The 23,734-nt window shown below is 37.5% G+C and overlaps 1 protein-coding gene across 5 annotated transcripts in view; it reads right to left on the bottom strand.

Annotated features, from left to right (window-relative positions):
* The window catches only part of ASAP2 (ArfGAP with SH3 domain, ankyrin repeat and PH domain 2), an 84,504-nt gene that overhangs the window by 24,078 nt on the left and 36,692 nt on the right, over nt 1–23,734 (bottom strand). For 3 of the 5 annotated variants that reach the window (XR_004356466.1, XM_032684618.1, XM_032684616.1), the window contains exons 6-13: nt 15,135–15,264; nt 13,548–13,633; nt 12,114–12,189; nt 11,530–11,616; nt 9,793–9,801; nt 6,163–6,266; nt 5,979–6,048; nt 391–478 (exon numbers count right to left, since the gene is read on the bottom strand). Coding sequence is in view for 4 of the 5 variants with exons in the window: in XM_032684618.1 (XP_032540509.1) it covers nt 391–478; nt 5,979–6,048; nt 6,163–6,266; nt 9,793–9,801; nt 11,530–11,616; nt 12,114–12,189; nt 13,548–13,633; nt 15,135–15,264 (650 nt within the window). In the remaining variant the exon portion in view is untranslated. The remainder of the gene's footprint in view (nt 1–390; nt 479–5,978; nt 6,049–6,162; nt 6,267–9,792; nt 9,802–11,529; nt 11,617–12,113; nt 12,190–13,547; nt 13,634–15,134; nt 15,265–23,734) is intronic. The other 2 variants (XM_032684615.1, XM_032684617.1) reach the window with 1 other exon arrangement.

Genomic DNA, 23,734 nt, shown 5'->3' with positions numbered 1-23,734 from the left:
ACCACCAGAATTAATTTTTTTTAAGTTTTAAAAACATCTTTTGATCTTGTGCAAAAATCATAACTTTCCAAGATGATCAGCTATGACATTTTCAAAATAAAGAGAGATGTCACGGCAAAAATAGTCACTCTATTGTAAGACAGCACAAAATGATATATAAAAAAGGAATTAAGACATCTTTTAAAACAAGAGGTTTTCCAAAGAAATAGGTACAGTTAGTTGCATTATGCTAAAATAAGTGAAATGTCAAAGTGTCGTAGGAAGGGCATTTTATAAAGTGAAGAATTCTACAACTGTAAAAATGTTCAAGTGGATTATTGACACATCTACAGAAATAATGCAAAACTCTGCTATGAGCTGCAAGTAGAAAGACCTAAACAACAAACCTACGTGATATGAGGTCAAAACATTTTTTCTCCTCTGGGTTTGTTTTCACTTGGCAGGTTAACAGATTGAGCTTTGCTGGAGGTCGGTTAGCCTATTTGAAGATAAAATGCACACATTTTAGTACATTGATACTGACTGAGCCCTGCAGTTTGAAAACACAGGACAACATCCCACTGGCCAAGAAGACTTGACAAATGGCTCTTTAATTTTTAAGGTACCCAGGTTTTGATTCATGTTTTCATCTGCATCACGGTTTTTAAACTATTTATATTTGAACATTTTATTCACTGGTAACTGGATAGACACTAGAATTTTGAAAAGGGAAGAGGGTAAAATCACTTCAATTATCATTAACCGGTAACACTTATCTGAAGGAATCAGGCATGAAAAAGAGACGGGTTCATCCTACATTTAATCCCTTAACACTAAGACATTTACTTTAAAAAACTCAGTTGTTTAGTTTTCAGTAATGAAATAGTTTGACTCCTGCTAATGTCTTTGAAGGGTCCTAGGTAACCAGTTTAGAATAAATGCTCAATTTTAAAATCAGTAAAGGTACACACTGAAGAAATAGGAAGTTTGCACAGAGAAGTCTCGAAGCAAGAATATGTAAAACTAAACTGAGCTAGACGATTACTAAGAGATCTAGTAAAACAAAATGTATTTTATAATGATATATGTTTTCTAGTCAAGTTCCTCTCAGTGATCTTTTTAATAGAAAGTGGGAATATTTTCCTAAAATATAGCAAACTGCATAAGCAACCTGCATTTTGAAATAGACTCATAAAGTCTACAAAGACTTTTCAAATAGCACCTCTGCACTAACCTCTTCTTTCCCTTAATCCACCTGCTCTACAGGTTGAGGGTAGGACCTAGAAAGACACGTTTGTAAACTTGACTTGAGGAATGGTTTGCACTTCCTACAATGGATAACTAGTTTCACTCTTCTTTTAGAATAATTAAATCATGAAAACAGATTTAACTAGTGAGCCTTTGCTCTAGGCAATAATATCTGAAAAACAGTCATTTAAACGATTAGGAAAGTACTATCATAAAGATAGCAATATTCATAAACACATTATCAAATGAAGCTGAACTATCACATAATGTAATTAACTCGCAATGAATCATAACAAACATAGATATTCTCATAATCTTTTCTCAATTTATTGATGAAAAAATTTAATTCAAAAAAAGAAGGGACAACAAGTCCAAAGAGTACAGACTCCCTTGAAACAATCTGATAAAACAATGTAGCTGGCCAAAAAAGAACAACATAATTTTATCTGAACACCAGTTTAAAAAAATCAAACCCACAGAGAAACATAAGAAGGGAAAAAAATATGGGGTTTTTTCCTGTTTGAAAAAAAAAAAAAGAAGCATGGTGTCCTTGAAAAACAGCAGGCTCATGCTTTGCCCAGCATAAGCAGCAGACAAAACAAAGTCATGCAAGCTTTGAAACAATAAACCTGCAGGTCACTTGCTGGTCAATGTAAAATGAATTATACCCAAGAGAGGTTTCAGAGGCAGCAAGACGACAATTTATTGACAACCGCATTGTATTCTCTGCCTAATAAATAGCTTCTCAAATTCCAGACATTCCTTTTAGTAGTAAAAGTGCCTACAGATTTAATTATTTAGTTATAAATTATACATAAATATATTATTACATATATTTACATACAAATATTTATAAAATATTAATTAGATAGACACTGGGTAAGTCATAGAATCATAGAATCAGCTGGGTTGGAAAGGACCTCTGAGATCATCAAGTCCAACCCTTGATCCACTACCACCACAGTTGCTAGACCATGGCACCGAGTGCCACGTCCAGCCTCATCTTAAAAACCTCCAGGGACGGAGAATCCACCACTTCCCTGGGCAGCCCATTCCAATGGCTGATTACCCTCTCTGTAAAGAATTTCTTTCTAATATCCAACCTAAACCTCCCCTGGCACAGCTTAAGGCCATGCCCTCTTGTCCTACTGCTGATTGCCCGGGAGAAGAGACCAACCCCCACCTGCCTACAACCTCCTCTCAGGTAGTTGTAGAGAGCGATGAGGTCTCCCCTGAGCCTTCTCTTCTCAAGTCATATATACTTTTGTCACAGCCTCTGTGAGAATGTAGAAATGCAAGTACATTTAGCTTAAGAGAGAATCCCCTTGTCCCAGGTCTTTGGATCTGAAGCGCATTCGGGACCTAATTAGTTTTCTGTAACTTATGAAATATGAAGCTGTAAATGAATGCATTAAAATACTTCAGAGAGGTCTGCAAGACCAATGCACACAGAACCTGTCTCTCTGGACAAGAGAATGCAGCATAAATAATTCTGTGTTGGGATCTGAGAACCCAAAGAAATGGCTGCAACAACCTGGAACACATCCTGGGCCACACAGATTCTACACACATATTCTAAAGTTTTTATCTGAGGATCTCCTAACCTGAAATCAGCATTGACAAGGGTATTAAAAACCCTTAGCATGTGGTTGATACCACCTCATTCATGCTTCTACCCTGCAGCAAATAACAGTCTATCTCCACCCAGCACCCTGACACTTGCCTGTTACTTGGTGGACAACATGTATACATCACATGGCAGATGGTGTTTGGGGAGAAGTTGGAGGTAAAAGACAAAGAGAGGTAAGGCTGTACAAACTCTTTAGCCACACAAAGCTACTGTAGGTGGATCTGGACATTTGGCAGGATTAGGAGACACTGGATGTAGAAAATGATAACAAACGTGTAACTGCTATTATGCTACTTTGAATCCTCTGAGCTTCATTTTCCTGCTCAAGTCTCTGTTCAGAAAACTGCTGAATTTCTGGACACCTTGTTAACAAGCATGTTAACAACCCTCAAAAGATGTGCTGCTCTTAACATGCCATACACAGACCTAAGCATCAACTCATGCTACTTCCTGAAGAAATGGCAATCCCCTATCCAGTAAGACTGACTGGATCTGTTCCAGCAACAAACAGTAAGTGTAGGAATCAAAAGGTTAGGCATCTGAAACAATACAGGAGTGCCATGATACAGAGCTGACTTTTACAAAAGGCACAAGCTAATGTGTCCACTTAACAGACTGGTTGGCTGATTTCATCATGCATATTTTTCTGGATATCACAGTGATTAACTTCAGAATAAAAATATTAAATCTGATTGTTTTGTCTTCAGATTGTCCTGTTAATCATCATGGTAGAATAAACTTTCCATAGTAAAGAAAGAACAACAAAGAAAGATTCCTCAACAATGAGGCTATCTTATATTCCTTTTTTTGCAGACAACCAGCAAATTTCATTTAAGTTCTTTAAACACAAAACAACTTTGAGGAATCTGACATTTCTGAAATCTAAGTTTCTTCTTGATTGTGACTTCTTGATCTGAAAAGCACTTAGGAATTCCTAATTACATGGTTCAATCTGCTTCTGTCATTGTTTCTTCATCCATGTATGTTAAATTGCAGTCAGATAGATGTCAGGAAATTTCTGACTACTAATAATTACACAAAGGACCAGTGTCTGTTTTTCCATCAGCCATTACCTTGCACGTTGCTCTATGAATGCTAATTTCTTTGAAGCTTTTAGCTGTCTAAAAGTATAACTTCTGCAATGCAGGCAGGTACATTCAGTACCACAGCTGGGTGATTGAGAACCAACCATATTCTCTCCATGCGTCAGGAGAGCACTTGGCAGGCAATTTTAACTCGGAATACAGCAACTGCCTGAAGATAGCTGTTCTAGAAACTAACTGAAAAAATAGTCCCTCAAAGAGAGGCTACATGACCAAAGAAGAGGAACTCATGAAGAATACTTAGTCTTTAAAGGAAAAGCATTTACAAATTTATATTTCATAAAGAAAACAAAACTGTCAAATGAATTTGTGAGAGATGGTTCATTTTAATGAACTGCTGGGACAAGAGAACAGCACATCATATTTCAGAGACCAGGAGATATCAACCCTGAGAAAGTTTGGAAATCAATGTTGTTCCTTCAGTATTCTCAGAAGGTATTAAAAAAATTCTTAATAAACAGAAATCACTTCTACTCATTTCAGTGTCTACGAAATATTTATTAATTTTTTACATAAAACTGCCATCAGTACATAAGGGAGAAGTGAGTAAATAAGTAAAAATACTTTTTAGGAGCATATTTTAAAACAAGAAGGGACTCTTTTACTGTTGTAATATAGGAAAATCAAGACCAAACCTGTGAAACTCACATATCTGAACTCACATTAAACTATCTATGAACTGATTTCCAGCTACGGCTCCACCGTTTTCAGTGGGAACTTACTGCTTCTAAAAATGTCAGACCATCTGGTAGACAGCTTATAAAAAGAGAAGAAAGCAGTATCTTGATAGACTCAATAACTGTACTCGCATGTGAAAGTTTTCAAATTCTGCTCCACAAGTGGATTCTGTTGCCCCTGCCAGCTCTGAGCTGCCCCAGCTACACTCCGACTGGTACCAGCACAGCACCAAGTGCAATCACAGCACTCACAGACACCAGCACAGAATACACTAACAGACTTCCCTCTGACAAAGACAACTCATACACACTCAAATGACAAGAGGGATAAACTGGTGGACAATTCCAAAGCCATAGTAATGACTCTGCTTTGCAGGCCTGGCTTTACACTCCTCCTTAACTCCTGGTTATCAATTCTGAAGGCAACAGCTTATGGTTAGATGCACAAATGAGAGACTGATTCATTTTTGCTGCCAGGGTCAACTTGTAGTCATAGCAACAGGCATAACAGGATGAAGAACAGAAAAGTTCATAACAGGATCAAGGAACAGGACAGTTTATTAGACCAAGAATGGGAAATAGTGTCACTGAGTTATTTTTTTGCCTTAAGAAAGTTTCTCAAATTTTTTGAGAAAACAGTATAAAAAGAGAAAAGTTACAGGAAAGCAAGATCAAGTTGAAAGCCAAGTGCAAAAGGTCCAAAACACGGAAGTATAAATTTTCAGAATTTTAACAAACTTTAAATATTTATACCTAATGTGTTTCAAATATTGGTAGCAGTAAAAGAGAGGGACTTGTAACTCTCTATTTCCTGTCATTCTGGCAGAAGTTGTTTTCAGAGTTGGCTTTCACCAACAGCTACTTCTCAGGAGCTACCTTCCTAACAAACTACAACATAGCAGCAAATCTGGGGGAGAGAAGAGATTCAGCATACTCTCAGTTTACTTGCAAATCTACTCTCAGTTTATCTTGCAAATATAAAAAGTTGTTTAACTCCTATCTAAAAGATGGCTTAATGCCCAATTATATCTTTGAAAAAAAAAAAAAGTTTGAATTTGTATTTTTAGATAGACTGGTAAAATATGAACATTTACATGTACTGAGTCACTAAAAAAGCCCTTTTTTCCCATTAATAGTCATAAGCATTAGAATAGCTGTATTTTTAGATGCTGCGTATGTCTTGATATATTTCTGAAAAGTTGCCTTAAAAAAATAATATCACTCATATTCAAAACACTGAATCAGGAATCTAGCTAATTCCAAATTACAAATATAGACCAGCAGATCTTGCCTTTTTGTATTAGCAACCATGTACATAAAATACTGAAAACAAATACTTACTGTACCATGGGAAATAGTAAGAAAACCATTTTTAACTGAGCACTTCCTTTTCTGCCACACTTTTCTGATTCTAGTTTAAAGGGGGGAAAAAAAAAAGGTAACTCAGTTTTAAATATATTTTGTATGACAGTGCTTCAGTTCTTAGGACCTAATGTTTTTTCCAGTAGACTCTAGCAGTACTTACCCATCACTTTTCTTATACAGACTACCATTCCGTTCAGTGCCATGTTCCTTGTTTCCCTGAGGCTGATGTAAACTGTAAGCTGTACTCTGGCGAATCTGAGAATCCTGAAATAATCAACAGCAATTTGTAATGCATTCCACACTTTCAACCAAACTAACCCCCCATTAATGAGTTTCAGAGCTTTTCCTTCCTGCTCTAATCCAACAGGCCAAATGAAGCATATTTTTCCTCCTCAATGAGAAAGAACAAGATCCATTTCTTTCTTCAGAGGGCACAAAAAACATTTGATAAGTAGTCATTATCAGCAACTGCCAAAATCCTTTTACTTGCTTTATTTAGATTTACTACTGGTTTTAATATATTGGGGTTTTAGCTCAAAATTTAATTAAGCAGTGGGTTTTCCAGCTCATGCAAACACTACAGGGTACAAACATTAAAGATTATTATTACCTGCAATTGCTAGTTTACCCTTCCATCGTAACAAAAAGAATTACATACATTAATCTGAAGAAGTGATTTTCCTTGTGGAAACTGAGTCAAGTTATTGTCTGAAAAGTACAAGAGACCTCCTGGTAATATAGTTCAGGAGTCATATAGGAAAATTGAAAAATCATTTCCAGAAGAAGAAGGGTAATTTAAAGCAAAATAACTTGAACAACGTAGAATTCTGGCACTGGAAGAGACAAGGATTTATTAAACCCTTCTCACTGGTCTCAGAACTACCCAGAGGCAGGACCCACTGCTGCAAGAGTCCACCTTCTTAAAAAATAAGAACCTAAAAATGAGGAATCTGATGTGTCATGCTATATTAGTAGCAGAAACATGACAGGATGGACTTTTAAATGTCTACAGTAACAATGACTAATACCTGTAATTGCTTTTTTTTCTATTATCATTGCTTTATGGACATAATTACACTTCTGTTATATAAGGCAGATAATATAAGTAGAGCAAGGGAAAAACCCACAAAGCAGCTCGCTTACATGACTATGAGCTATTCTAAACCTGATGGTAGGGACAGAGCTACCACCTACACCCCTGTTCAGAGCACTGAGGACTCCACACCTCCAGGCTGTAGGATTTCAGGCTCATCCTGAACACAGTACTGGAGCTCAGTGGTCCTGAGAACCATGAGTTGAACTCAACACAGGCTGCAATCCTCCTTGGTGCTCCTTCTCAGCAGAAGCAACCTGTGCCCACTTCCCTGACTCTCAGCTAGCGATCTAGGAAGCTGTATTAGGTAGCTACACCATGCATCTGAGGCTTTTAAAGGCACTACAAAACCATTACTTAAATGTTTGTGCCTGACAAAGCATGAATTCAGATTTAAACCAGTATGTTTATCGTTCCTCTCCAGTTTGTTTACACAGAATTATTTGGTTTTGCACTCTGTCTGCACAACATAGAGCCACAACATTTATAAAAAATTCCTGTCTCTCATTAAGAAGCACTGCACGTGTACATTTACTGACTTCTGAAGAAAATCTGATCTGACACTGCCAGTTGTGCCGTACCAATGCCTTGATCTCTGCCTCCCATTAGTCAGTAAAGGAACTCCATTCCCGGGAAGATTAGAGGTCGTACAGGAAATTAATTTCAGTTCTCCCCATCCTCAATTATGTAAAGATTTCAGGTGACCTCCAACACCTGCTCATAGCACCACTCCCATTACTTAAGTCTGAGCTGCTCCTTTTTGTGCATTATTTTCTGCCACATTTCAGCTCCCTCCCTTCAGCTTTTTACACTCAGTTGCTGTGTTTGGCCAAACTGGCAAACCAATAATACAAGCTTCCTGCCTTATTTCAGCAGGAGAGGAAGCTGCTGTAGCTGACGTGTATTTCCACACATTCATTACTATGAACAGTATCTTTAAAAAATTTAATACTATTTCATGAAAAGAACCTGAGGACAAACATATTTGCCATTTTAAATCCTCAGTTCAGGTCATGTCCAGATCAGTAATGCCCAAGGTGATTGCCAGATGATGGTTTTCCACAGCTCTCTGACAAGAAGTGCATGATTTTGATCTATCTCCTAACAGACAGGATGCCATCCCACAAATCACCATCACAATTAACATCCTTCCAGACAATTTCAGCATGCCTTTTCCATATGCAGGTTCTCCAAAGGATCTTCCCTTATTTCTGCTTTGCACATTGCACATACCAGAGATACAAATCACAGATAACACAGTCAGACCCAATGGCCTCATCTGAGGAGCAGCAACAATGTACATTACCTATGGGAGGAAATGGATCACCACAGGATAGAGGACATACCTAGCACAGAGTATTGTCATTTTAAATATCTCCTGAACTATTATAATAAGATCACAACAGACTGAGGTACACAAGCCTAAGAAACTGAACTTTGACCACTTTATCAGCTTCGAAATGCAGATAGGCACAAAAAAAAAAGGTGAGTCATTTAACTGCAGCATGTTTTTAGTGAACCACTTCCCTGACCATAAAGAGGTTGGAAATTATTTGTTCTGAAGTTATAAAGACAGACTGACTTCAAGCTGAACAGCATAGCTAAAAATGAAATAAATCTGAAAACAGTATTCTCTAAAGATGGTCTGTGACTACTGGTAAGAGATATTCCAAAATTCAATTTATCAGCCCCACTATGTGAACACAATAGACCTTTCCAATACAAGGTGCTTCAACTTATACACCACAAATTTTTTGCTAGTCATTCCACAGCTCCTTTGGAGCAGGATTTTTAGACTGTTCAGATCACTCCTGTGTATAAAGCTGCCAAAAAAGTCCTTACAGCTCTTCCGGAGCTGAACTACTCTGGCATTTGCAGGATGTTTCAGAGATTACTTATTACAGTCCCACAGAGCCCTTAAAAGACATATCTACCAGAACCCCGTGCAGGTAGCCTCTCCTATAGCACAGCTACTATCATTTTTGTCAAGAAACACAAAATTTGTCATATTTTACAGAGGTCGAAATAGATTACAGGTTCTACCAAAGAAGTAGAAGCGAATCTAAAGACTACAGTCACAGGAGACGACCTCACCCAAGGTCATGGAAACGAGAACAGTTTAGGCGATACAACTCTAAGGGTGACTCCAAAACTTGCAGGACCTCTATAGTTTGAAAACTGAAAGTTTAAAAATTAAAAATTACGAAGATGTACATGAAATGACATTTCAAAAAGAAGTTTCAATACAAACCAGGTTTGAGGAAGTTCTGTGCAGGAGGAAACTACATTTACAGGCACAACAAAAGAAAGTCCACTATGAGTGCTTGTGTGTTTTCTTTTTTTAAACAACAGAAACAATATTTGTCAACATTCTATCATTTCTTACATGAAGTCCATTTTAATTAAAAATACATATATTTTCAAAATCTTGCAAGAACATCAAATCAAGCAACTGGATTTAATTTTCCAAAAGAAAGTGTCACAGAAATCACCAATTTGTCTTACAGCAATTTTCTTTCCCAAGAAGAATTGGTAACTTTTTTTTTTTCCTTTTTGGTAATAAAACAAACCAAAGTGAAGAAAGAAAGAACCAGTCTTTTCATGCCAACAGACAAGAGCTCAAAGGAAAAATCCAGTTTCTTGAAATCTGAATGGAAATCATGCCAACTATTTTCATTAAAACATGGTAACACTTACTCTCCTAGACTTCGGTCACAAAATGTAAATGCATTTTAGGAAGGAAAAAGAAATCAGTTATAGTAAAGGAAATTACAGTGCAACAAGAATAATATTAGTGAGTTGAACAGTAAATTATATCACAGCTCTTTGGCATCCCACTGATTAACTGATGTTTTCAAAAAAACTTTAAAAATAATTATATTTCTCGTGCTCTGCAGGTAAGCATCTATATCTAGATTTGCAGAATTAATAAATAATAGCTATAGCACAAAGCACTTTCTATGCTTGCATTTTTAAATGTCACAAACCCAGCAGAAATAATAAATTTATGTGTATTATTAATTTATGGGTCTATGAACAGATGTGTACTCATCACAGCTTCCATATACATTTAATATCAGTATCACTGATAAAGAGGTAAACATAGAGAAGCAACATTTGCAGCAACCACGACACCCAACTGCTTCTGGTTTCTCTCTTGAGCAATGACCCAATTAAAATAAGAAGCCTGCTAACACACCCCAAACAGCAATGACTCCTTCTTGAGAGTGGGCAATCAATGGTGAACCCAAAGCAGTCACCATTTCCATGAGGATCACCAGTCTCTAATTCTGCAGAGCTCAAATTTGGAAGTTTTTGGCAAATCAGTGAGTCCTGAATGCCAGGCAGAACCTAAGAAAGGGCCTGTAGCCTGTATGGAACTTCGTACATAATGGTCATTATCACAAACTTCAAAAGGTAACAAACAGCATCTCAAAGTGAAGAGCGTTCAAGGCTGTTCCAAATGCCTGTCAGCAGGTCACACAGTGACATGGATTTGGGTTGGAAGGGACCTTTAAAGGTCATCCAGTCCAACCCCCGGCTGTGGGCAGGGACATCTTTCACTCATTTATATTGCTCAACAACCATCATCTGTCACCAGTAAAAGCCAGGAGTCACCGTAGCTTTTATGGGAAGATCAAAGCAAGATCGGAAAAGATCAAGGAAGTCTGAGCTCTACAGACTAAACTATTTCATCATGATCCCTTCAGAAAGAGAATCTGAAAAGGGGGAGGGGGCTCATCCATCACTTCTCATGGCCCAGCAGCCACACAAAGGAAGCTGGCAAGCATTTATTTATATGAAGAGGAAGCACTAGCAATCTGAAACAAAAGTAGACCCAATATTTAGGATTACAGTATACAAAAGATGCTTACTTCCAGATCAGAGTCTGCAAATGAAACTACTCCAAAACTCATTAAATCTAATGGTAATCATAATCAAAACTCAAAAAATACTTATTTGTTGGATTGCCAAACTGACCCAGCCCTTGCACATTTGAACCCTGGCATCTTGTAGCAGAGTAGCAAACTTAATTGTTACTTTTGCAGATGACAGAGGTGGTTTGGGATTTGAAGTTCAGTTTTACATAATCTTTACACAGTTTGGATTAGTATTGTGAGATAAGGTTCCACGAATAGGGTCTCCTTGATACTGCCAAAGTTCTTTCATTCTCAGTCTGCAACAGTGCACCGTCTGAATTATTTTGCAATACTGGTAACACAAAGAAATTACTTTTCAGTAAGTCTCGTATTTTTAGTGGGCATTAATTTAAAAATTTTTGTCACACACTTCAATATCAACATCAAAACAAAGATGAATGAACAAAAGAAATTAGATGGCTGATAAAAGTTAAAATAACTGTTTTGAATACTAACATTACATTAGAAGTAATTAAAATAGGTATTACAAAGTTAAACCACCTTATATGCTCACCTCTTTCTGATCAACTTGGAGTGCTGATTTTAAAATATCCCTAAGCTGTGTTAATTGTCTTCTTTCTTCATCTTGTGCTTGTTTAATCTTGAATGAATAAAAACACAGGTTAAAAATAACCTTATTTTCTATTTTGAACTCAGGTCTTTCAAATTTGCTGCTTAATTGGTTCATTTTTCTAAGAAATGTTCATCAAGAATGAAAACAAAGAGAAAAGATAATGTGATCAATTTATTTTCCTTTATATCTTCAGAAAGCTTGATAATGGCAAGGATGTTGCTGGCTTAAGACTTTGATATTGCCTCACAATATTCTTGCTTCCTTGTGTTCCATTTGAAACCACATGTTCTTTTTCACTTAGTCAGTAAACACTTTAGAGCAAAGGCTGTTTTCCTAACACTTTACACAGTGGGGTCTTGAACTAAAACTAAGGCTTCTAAATGCTATATTGGAACAAGATTTTTCTCAACTGAAAACCTTAAAATGCTGACTACTAAAACAGTCAGCCAATCTGAACCAAAATGTTCATGCTTCTACTGTAAAAAACTAAATTGACAACACAAATGTGAAAGGTTGCTACTCACTGTATAAAGATCTGTCGAGAGCGTCTCAATTGAAGGCTTGAGACTTTCAACTGCTTTTAACCCATCCTGAAAGAAACTTAAAAAGAAAAGCAAAAAGCAAGCTGTTATTAAACTTTACTTTGCATTTTCTGCTTAAAAAGTTGCTGAAGGAAGACATGCATATTATTATGCCATGCCATAAACTTCAAAACATTAGACTCTTTTTTTTAATGCATCTTTGGCTGATCCACCTCTTTATTTCCATCCTATCTTATTCTAACATGCAAAATCCCCAATTAGATTCAGAACTGCCACAATCCACTGCCACATAAATTTTCCTCATTCTCACCTCAAATACAGGTTCTCATCCCATTTTGTGAAGGCCCAGAACAAGCAAGATTCATTTGTAGAACAGCAAAAGCTCTAGTAGATATAAAATAATTATGACTTCTTGAAGCCAAATAATTTCACGTCTGATGCAATCTTTCTACTAAAGGAAACCCCCTTTGTTTCCCAAGCATTAATTATAGTCTACATGTAAACTGAATATGCTACATCTTACTGCATTATATGTATTTTTATATTGCAAAGTAACATTATCTATGCCCAGTATTCCAGCTCTTAAAAAACTCAGTAATTCTGATTTTAAAAATAAATTTTAAGAAACCACAATTACATGCATATTTGATTAAAAATTGCTGCATTGTTTGCAACATGAAATATTTTCATTCTGGGAAGCAGACATGAAAGTGACAACACAGCACAGCATTTATGTTGTTGAATTGCTATTAAATGGACAGAGCAGATAAGTGACATATCACAAACAAATCTGATTTTAAAAGCAACATAGGGAAAAAAATACATAGATGGTGTTTGAAGAAGAAAACTAACTGATTTCAACAGGTTAGCAGCAGCTCTTTCAAGGTTACAGCTGTGACTTCATTGCTACATTACTGATTTGTAAGACTATCATAAAAAAGTACATAATTCTAATGAGAACTATATGTTTTATTACTGGGTCCTCCAATTAACTAGAAAAAGATTGATTCTTTTAATACAGTTTAAACTTACTGCTTATGCAATTCATTTTTGTTTAGCAGAGAATTAATTTAGATCATTGCTAGATACACTCAAAAAAGTCCATCAAAACTAATGGACTGCTAAGTAATAGACCAAACGAATAGCTCTGTTTCAGGAGTAATTTATAAATATGGCAAATTATTGTTTGGCACTCCTTTCAACCAACAAGTTCAACCTCATTACATGTTCCAGAAAATAGTAACAAAAGGAATGACCTGTCTATGACAAAAGCAATCTGTCAAGAGACATCAGCAAGAACAGCTGAATCTTAATACTTATTTTGAAAATTCTAGAAAAGCGTTATGATGAGGTCAGAAGGTGAAAACAAAACATTGCTCCTGTTATTGTGTAGATATAAAGAAAACTAAAACATACTTGCACTGAGCATGAAAGTACTTGATCAAGTTCTGAAGCAAGTCCACTCCTTTTTTAATCTTGATCTCATTGACTTTCAGTAGATACTGTAAAAACAGTAATTCACAAAAGAAATCAATTATTACTGCTACAGTGTTTTTTTTAACATTTATTTTCAGTTATATTTCAATAAGCTTGAACAGTCACAGATTTACAAGACCTAAAAGAGAATGCATCAGAAAGTGGTATCAAGGGTTAAATGACACAAATGGAATTTTGTCACTGCTGATTTTTGATATCCTGTGAGGATATTTCACTATGATTTGTTCAAATTGTTAAAACATCCTTTATGGCTCCTAGGGAAAGCCTCTGTTAAAGAAAGCATGGAAGTGTTTGTGAGGTAGATTCAGAAAACCATTCATAAACCCAGCAGCACATCTAAGAGTGTGTCTCACTAGTTGTTAAATTCATTGCTAAACAGATGTCATTAAGGAGGAAACCAGTTTACCAAAAAAAAAAGTGAGGGATTATTTTAACAATTTTTAAAATCTACCTGTTGATTTTATAGTTTTCGTTATCAAAAAGTCCCCTTTTATGACTATTCAGAGGTAACCAACTAAAAACTTTTTCTCTTCAAAATCGGAAGAAATACAGGATACACTTTAGCTATTCTACATTTAAGGTACCCTGATCCAATTTCACAGACTTCACCCTGCATTACTGCTACAACTGACTCACGTGAACTTTGCCTTTACTGTGACACAGCAAGAGAGAAGCATCTGTTCCTGGTTGTTTCTTAGGAAGGATACAGATGGGCAATTAGCTGACAACATCCATATGTTTATCGGGTACTCAAATCCCTTTATGCATTTTGAACACTTTAGTCTGACTCCGTATAGAAATGTGAAGCTTTTCTATTAAGTATGAGTGCATACAGTTACTAGAAGTGGTATTCAGGACAACTGCAGTTATGCTATGCTGGTATATGAGTCAAATTAGCTATAATCATCACAGTAAAATCACCCATGGTATATTTTTGAGTTAATGCACAGAAAAAATGAACACAGTAACTTGAATTCCCAACCACGGAACCAGACGTGTCCTTAAACCAATCGAACCAAAAATATGCACGAGATTTAACATACTGCAAAATCACAAAGACTTCCAAATAGAAACATTCTGAAACATCTTGAAAGACAACTGGATTCCATCCTTAGCACTTTTTCTCTGCACCAGCCCAGCACTGTGCTAGACTAGAGTCTCTCCTCATAATAACGCAACAGCTGTCAGCACAGGGAACAATTCAGAGAATGATCTAGGGCTTAAAATAACTTACAGTGAATTAGTAGTGTAAAGGCTTTTTTATTATAATCTCTTAGTGTTTTATTGAGCTTTGCATTAATTTACTTGTTAAGTGAAATTAGAACATACCTAAATTCCCTCCAAAGTTTGCACATCTGGATGATAAAAAAATGTGTTCTCACAAACGGAGGCCACTAATAACTTGACATTTCCCTTTAGTGTCACAACTGCCATTAAACAATTGCATTTTTCAAATCTTTCCTAAAAACAGCAGCAGAACAATATGAATTTCATGTTGCATCTTACCTCACACATTTGTAACTGGAAGAACCTTCTTTCTTTCTCCATCTCTTCTGCAATTTCAGCTCCACTTATTTCTGTACGGATCATCCCATGTAGCTTAGCGTGCTCTTTTTTCTCCTTCTCTATTTTTGTACTATAAGGCAAAAAGAATCAGTCAATGAAGTGAGAAATCCACAGCCTCTCAGGAAATCTGATTATTCACAAAGTCTCCTGACAGATGCAGAGCCAAACTCCTGTAGCTTTGCATACGACTTACTTCCAGATGACATTTCATTTGAAATTTGACAATGACTAAAGATCGGCAATGACATACAGTAGCTGAAATCTAATTCAATCATCTATTAAAATAATGTTCTGACAGATATTCCAAAGGAAGACACTAAATGAGAAGATACTAAGTTCTTACTCTGAAGAAAGGAAATACAGAAAAAAATAATGAGTTTTAATTGATAACACAGGGTGTTGTTTAATCCCAACAGAGCAAACACTGGTTAACAGAGTTCAGTTATGTCACCAGATTTATTGAGTCTTGCCTGTCATCAAGTCATCTTCTATATATACAGGGTTTCCTAAGCCAAAATCACAGTTGCTGTCTCTACTTGCTGCTGAGCCAGTTGGCACTGGGAATGCCGGCCAGCCGGCTGTGTTGCAGACTTCAAAGTCTGCTAGACCAGCTGTCCTAATTCCCTAAAAGTTTCCATGAACATTTTCCAAGAGCTCTGAATAAAACAGGTTCTCCTGTAGAATATAAATGGATAACCAGTGCCTGCCATACTCCCATAAACACACTTGCGCATTTGTTACAGTTATTCTCCGTATTGTTCCTAAAGGCAGTAGCATAATTAGACAACCCAGTTAGACAAGTCTGATATGGAAAAAAAAGATAATAAGAAAATACATGAGGGCGTTTGCATTTTGGAGAAAGACTATTAGTTTGCCACTCATACTGTTTAGAATTTGAAAATTCAAAAAAAGCTTCTTGAGGAAATGCTATACTGCTTGTGAACAAGAGGAAGCGTTACACAGGAATACAGGAAGGAGATCAGAGGAACAAATAACACACACAACTGTCCTACCTCCTCTTGGGTAGTCAAGTGTCTCTCAGTTCTCCCTCTAAAAAGATGACATGTCTCAAGTACTCTCTTAACCTGATGTTAACATTACCCTAACTGCTTATGGGAAAATGTCCTAGATAGTCTAAGGACTTCCAATCAACAAAGTATTCTGAACTTACACTTCTCAAGAATGAGGAACTGCCTCCTATCACTCCTCAAGCAGCAAGGAAAAACAGGAATTAATCCCATTAATCCCATAACATACCCACTGGGAAACATTTCGAGCAGCAATTTGAAAAGCCCCACTGCGCTCTCACCACTGGCAGGTACAGCAGAGCCATCCCTGTGCAATATTCCAGCAGCCAGCACATCCAGCCAGCACTGTACTCCTCCTCAGCCAGAAGTTTAGGCAAGCCTAAACATCTTGCCAGAAGCACATGTTTAGAGAGAAGCTATTCTCCTTTGAAATAAATATTCTGAATAACTCCAGTCACCTGAATAAAACCTCAATTCCACACTGTTCTGTTTTCATGAAAAATAAGTCTGTACTCTTACCCAGTTACTGCCAATTACACCATTTTGTAGGCACAGAAAAGTCCAAAAACAATAATTAACCAAACCTGAACAAGGAAGATAAACCACTGCAAAAAAAGCTAACAGAAAATGACAAACATGCAGTTCCCTTCTAGCACATACTCTAGGAGAGTTTACATTATATAATTTTTGATTGTTCTAAAACAGTCAAACCGCAGAGCAAAGATCCAGGATGTTTCAGGTCTCTCAATTTCCACATATAACTTAACAATTCTTGAGGTCAGAGAATTCACTGAAATGTATGAAGGCTAATAACTATCAATTGCTATTGTATGGTATTTTCATTGTTTACAGAGAACAATACTCGAACACAGGATGACAAAGCCATCTCCAAAATCATAAGAGCTTACCAGCGTGTCATAAAGTGTCTCTAAATGCTAGTGAAACCAAAGGACAATTAATACCGCCAAAAAGTCAAACATTATGCACAATATCACAGCATGCATTGTATGCCCCGTAAAGAAAGCTAGATTTTGGTGAAAGAGTCTTTTCTATTCTTTAAAGGATAAATCATACTCCACAGGTAAAAAAATAGTTAAACCAAGACGAAAGCATACCAACCTCGACCAAGTAATTCACAGAAAGACACCCTTGAACCCATTTGTTGGAGCTTCAGGCTATATTGCTTCAAAACCTCAAAAAGATGCTTTACCAAAAGCCCCAATACCCAAAAGGCCAAATACCAGAGACATATGACAATGCGTTTCACATTTGCATTTCCTTATTATTTGTGCTTTTAATCTCTAACTACATCTTCAACTTTGCAATCCAAAATTTATCCTGCTATTTTGTTACAGTAATATGCTACCTCCTATCTGACTGATACTACAGGACACTTTGTTTCTAGGGAAACAAAGAAATTCCGTACAGCAGTGTTGCATGCAAATCCTCTGAGTGCAAAAGGTTGGTTGGGTTTCCCATCTAAATGCAAGGATCAATTCAGCTTCAAGTATCATTCTATTGTGACATTAACCAAATCCTGTTGTCAGAACTGTCAAAGACAGTTCAGTGACATAACACTGTGGAATTTCAAATATTGCAGGGTATTCAGGTTTTTTCCAGATAGATCCAATTAGGCAAAATTAATAAGAAAATTGTGAAAACTCTAAAAAATACTCCAGAAGCAGTAGGAAAGCAGCAAATGTTTTGTTATGCTGTTGTTCTTGAAGCTCATGCAGCACATAACACATAGATTTTGCTGACTAAGATTAAACTCTGAACACACATCGGTCCATCTACAATGCAGTTGCACATAACTAATATACAGTGAGCTCAGACGTGTGTAGCAGACAAGCAAAGCTGAAACACAGGATGAAGAACAACAGAAAAGTCAAACAAAGTGAATGGTCTCACCCATTCAGTTTCCAATGTAAGACTATTTTTACAGCTCTAAATTGAAAAGCAATTGTTTTTCAATATAAATTATAATTTCCATTTCAAATAAATCAATTTTGCCATACAGATCATCGTGTAAATAAATACCAAATACTGGTATTTATTTTCAGCCAGTCAATAAGGGTAAACAACCAGAGCATCCTGTGCACATGCAGTAGTAGTGAACTGGCTGGATGGGAAGCAACTCTTGCTCTTCCTCTCCTTCTCCCTACAGCAGTAAGCCAGGCTGAGTCTGGGTACGTACATGAGAAGCTGCAGAGATTGGGAACAGCACCTGGAAGGAACACATTTGAACTGGGAGCACTCTGGATAATGGAGTGCTTCTGAAGGCTATTTTGTTTGACAAAATAATATTAGACATTTTAATTTCAAATATCCTTTCTTTGTTTAGTCTTCCTTTTCAGCCTGACTCTGCAGGATCTGGCACTCCAGCCTTTCGGTGAAAGAGCCTCCATTTTATTTTATCCTACTGCCTGTCAATCCTGACAGCAAAGTACATCTCTCCTATCTCTCAAGTCCTCAACGAAGAAGCCATCTTTTCCTTTTGGAGATGCAGGAAAGCTTTTCCCTTTCACTCATCCTGCTCTAAATGATGGGGGAGAAGAGGGCATAATGAGCAAAATGTGCTCAAATCTTTCCAGCATTTCATCCATAACATCTGCAGATTCATTCAAAGATTCTTCCACTTAATTTGCAGGTAATCTCCTTCAAAATAAATATAACTAATATGAAATCTCAGGCTGAAACAGTATAACATGGATGTGGTTTACCTGGATTTCAATAAAGATTTTGACACCATTTCCCATAGCATTCTGGAGAAACTGCCTGCTCATTGCTTGGATGGGTACACTGTTCACTGGGTAGAAAAACTGGTTGGATGGCTGGGCCCAAGGAGTGGTGGAGAATGGAGCTGCTCCAGTTGACGCCTGGTCACTAGTGGTGTTCCCCAGGGCTCAATACTGGGGTCAGCCCCATTTAATATCTTTACTCAGGCATCTGGACAAGGGGATTGAGTTCACTCTCACTAAGTTTTCAGAGAACACTAAGTTGGGTGGAAGTGTGGGTCTGCTGGAGAGTAGGAAGGCTCTGCAGAGGAATCAGGACAGCCTGGATTGATGGGCCGAAGGCAATGGTATCAAATTCAATAAGGCAAAGGGCTGAGTCTCGCACTTGGGTCACAACAACCCCAGGCAGCATTACAGGCTGGGGAAAGACCAGCTGGAAAGCTGGTCACTGGAAAGCTGCTCACTGGAAAGCTGCTCACTGGAAAAGGACATGGGGGTGCTAGTTGACAGCAGCTGAACATGAGCCAGCAGTGTGCCCTGATGGCCAAGAAGGCCAATGGTATCCTGGCCTGTATCAGCAATAGTGTGGCCAGCAGGACCAGGGCAGTGGTTGTCCTCCTGTACTCAGAACTGGTGAAGGCCAACCTCAAGTACTGGGCTCAGCTCTGGGCCCCTCATTACAAGAAAGACACTGAGGTGCTGGAGCGTGTCCAGAGAAGGGCAGTGGAGCTGGTGAAGGGTCTGGAACACAGGTCTGATGAGGAATAGCTGAGGGACCCAGGATTGTTTAGCCTGGAGAAAAGGAGGCTCAGGGGAGACCTTATCACTTTCTAGAACTACCCGAAAGGAGGTTGTAATGAGGTGGAGGTAAGTCTCTTCTCCCAGGTAACAAGCAATAGAACAAGAGTAAATAGCCTCAAGTTGAGCCAGGGGAGGTTTAGATTGGATATTACAAAAAATTTCTCCCAGAAAGGGTTGTCAAGCATTGGAACAGGCTGCCCAGGAGAGTGCTTGAGTCACCATCCTTGGAGGTATTTAGGAGATGTGTAGATACAGCACTTAGGAACATGGTTTAGTGGTAGACTTAGCAGTGTTAGGTTTATGGCTGAACTTGATGATCTTAAAGTATTTCCCAACTTAAATGATTGTATTATTCTATTCTGTGATTCTATATTAAAGCTACCTTGCTTAGCATTTTCATTCTATGTCACTATTTTCAAGCTGTGACCTCCATTTTGTCTTATGCAGTTGCTTTAAAAGGAAATGTGACAGAAATATCTACTGTCTATGAATATCAATGATCTACTGAGTCAAGTTAGAGTTCTGAAGAAGTAATTCGATAAAAGCTTTTTTTTAATATTGTTTAAAACATGAGTTTACCAAACTGGAAACACCATCACTTAAACAAGTAGCTGTACAAACATCTTTACAGGAGACAGTATTTAGACTTTGCTCATTTTTCCATTGACTTCAAATGAGTCAGAAACAAACCACTAACAACAGAGTTATATCTAGATACAAGCACCTGTATTTCTTCACAGTAATGCTACTGCCTTCATCTTATAATGCCATAAGTACATTTAAACAACTTGTTCTCTTCAGGCAGCTGTGCACAAGAGACCCCATGCCCAGTTTTTAAAAGGAGAATGGCAAAGGAGAAGAGGCAGCCAGCCTTCCCAGGAATAGCTTATTAGTTTTCATGAAACCTTTACATTTCACAGCATTAGCACAACGCTTATTAAAGAGGGCTTCTGAATATATATTTACAGGCCCCAACATAGATATTTATTTTTTAAAAAATAACATTTCTTTCTTTTCAGGAAAGTCAGGTTTGTGTCTGGAATACAGACATATTCAGCTAAAAAATTAGTAAATCCTTCAGTAAGTTTCTGCTTCGATTTCCTGTGCAAAATTGATACAAAGTCTTTACCTCAGAACCTACCCCAGCAGGACTGATTAAACTGAAGCACGTGGGTGAAATCTGGCTCAGTGCCTTCCTGAGTCTGATCTGTCTGCTGGGAGAATGAGCAGTTTTTAGGATATGTGTACTCCTTCCCCGTACGCTCCCCTGGCACGTCTGCCATTAGTGTTTCAGTACGTGTGGGACAGCAACTGCCTCGTAGCAAGAAGAGCCCAGTCTGCAACAACTCTGCCCAAGGGACACAGCCCAGTCCCGCTGCACCGCTGCTGTGGCCGCCAGCATCTCCCAGCTCTTGTGTGGGAAACAATGGCTGTAACTGAGGTCCCAAGAGAAATGCACTGCTTTAAAGCTTTAAAAACATTTTAAAATCTTTATGGCTCCAACTGAATCATATTAATGACTGATGGTGAGAAAAGATGAATTATTCATTAATGTTACCTGAGGATAGTCCCAATTTTTGCCTGAGGTAGGCTTACATGAAACTATAGGTTACTTGCTCCTCATACTCCCTTATTCAAGAGCAGCCCCTGGGAATAATGAAAAATGGATCCAGCCTCCCTCAGTTACTTCAGCTAAGGTGATCCTCAGGAAAACAGTCTGAGAAGTGAGGTGGCTACAGGGCAAAGAAGACTATTATTGCATAATAATTAACAATGATGAATGGTGATTCAAGAGCATAAGAATGGATCTTAACGTCCCTCTCCCAAACAAGAATTAAATATATAGCAATTTTAAGTACACTTAATTACATACCGAGCTTGAAGTAGCAGCTTAGAAGTCATTATGCGGATGAAGCAAAACAGATGCCATTTTTTAATTAAATTTGTTTCTTTTCAAATAGGTCACACTTGGGTGTATTTGCACTTGAGAGGTCATCATAGAGATGCAAGTAAGTGAGATGAGCCAGTGTGACAAATAAGCTCTAATTCTTCTTTATAAAGACAGCAATCAGGATGAAGACTGTCACTTCCCCACAGACTACAAAAATACCACTTTGCTATCTGGCACATAGCTTCACAGGTCTGTACTTTTGAGTAGGAAATGCAGATATGATATTAAGCATATGATACAGAGGGATGTGCAGAAAAAGAGCAGCCTAGCAGCCTTGAATGGTTTGCTAACCCAAAGGGAAAAGAATAAAGAGGAAAAAAAAAAAGAATAAAGAGTTATTCACATATTCGAAGAAGAATCACTAGAAAAGACAGCTAGCTAAGAACAAATATAGGATTGGTTTTTGGCACAATCCAAACGAGGATTCATCTAAAGTAACAGACTGAAGAAGGCTGAACAAACCACTGGCTATCAGCAACTACATCCACCATTCCGCTCTGGCAACCCAAGCCATAGGTGAGACTTAGGTTACCTCTATCAGTCCTTTTGTCCTTTTTGTTAAAACACAGACCATCAAAATACAACAACAAAAACATCAAAATCTGCACTAAAGAATTCTTAAAGTCTGCATCCACCTACTGTTACAGATGATCAAAATGCACAGCTGTAAGGAAGTTCGGATCCACTTGGAACAGCCACAGAACAGACAGTTACATTCTCAAGAAACCTCAGCAGCATATATAATAGCAACCCAGAGAAACCTCATTGTACTCCTACGTCCAAAATTTAGTATGTGATAAAAGTTGACCTGAACAAGGTCAAATTAATATTCTCATCCTAGTTTCAAAAATCACACCATTAAACTTCCCATCTCGACTTGTGCTCAATAATGACAGCTGGTAACATCTCAACTTATCTGAGAACTGATCCTATGCACAAGAGGTCTGACAAATCACACAATCCTACTGAATTTAACTCAACAAAACCAAGGAAAATTGGTCTGCTCCTTGGCACAAGCAACACAGCTTGCAGTGAAAGACAGTATTCCCTGACTGCCAACCTTAAGTAATTTCTGCTGTTGTAAAACAACCCCAGACACAAAAAAAAGGCAAAAAAAGCAGGCCACTGTTTTAAAGAATTTTCTTGAACACAGAATTCCCAGGCTCCCTATCCCAAGCCTCAAGCAGACAATTCTTTGGTCTTCATCAAAGTCAAGGAGTCCAACAGGCTGGAATAGCAGCTTTAAACTCTGCAATATTGATGTGGAGCTTTCATCTAACCACTTAAAAAAAATAAAATAGACCACTCAGCAATTGTACCAGACCACCACTCAGACATATCAAAAGAAATGGTTCATGAATCTGAAAGAATTTCCTGATGAACATGTGCTACCTTGAGTTTTTGCATGTAGAATAACCTGACATGTAAATAACTTAGAAATGAGCATTGTCAAGGAGGTCTGTTTTATTTGTTAAGATTTTGCAGAAACTACAGAAGTAACTTGAAAAGAAGTATTTTCTTACAGTGGAAAAAGAAACGTGTTTCAGATCAAAACACAAATGTCTTTTACTTGAAAGCAAAGTCATAAAACAGGCTTTCTAGAGAACTGCTGGTTAAAACAAAAAAATCTCATTATATCATACAAGCAGCAATGGATTCGATCCCACAGACAGAAAACACAACATCACATTTTTAGGTCCTGAATGACACAGCATACACAGCAACATTCCAACTTGTTCATAACCTAAAATGAGAATCCCCAAATATACAGATTCTAAATATACATTTTCTAAGAGGATTTTTTACTTTTCAAGTACTTGACTAAATTAAATATCAACTGAAAATATTTCTGGAGTACCTGATTCTGAAACAGGCTACCAGCTCTGAGCAAACTGCGGATCAAGTACAGATCTTTACATCACTTCAACACACCCTAGTGAATATTATATCAGAAATCCTAAAAGCACCAGACATGACAGGTCCAGTAGTAAGAGGGTTCTTGGTGTATGTCCCAGCAGCATG

The sequence above is a fragment of the Chiroxiphia lanceolata genome, chromosome 3, assembly GCF_009829145.1.
Source record: "Chiroxiphia lanceolata isolate bChiLan1 chromosome 3, bChiLan1.pri, whole genome shotgun sequence".
Taxonomy (NCBI): domain Eukaryota; kingdom Metazoa; phylum Chordata; class Aves; order Passeriformes; family Pipridae; genus Chiroxiphia; species Chiroxiphia lanceolata.
The sequence above is the reverse complement of the archived record's forward strand: the minus strand, read 5'-3'. Positions and strand labels throughout refer to the sequence as shown.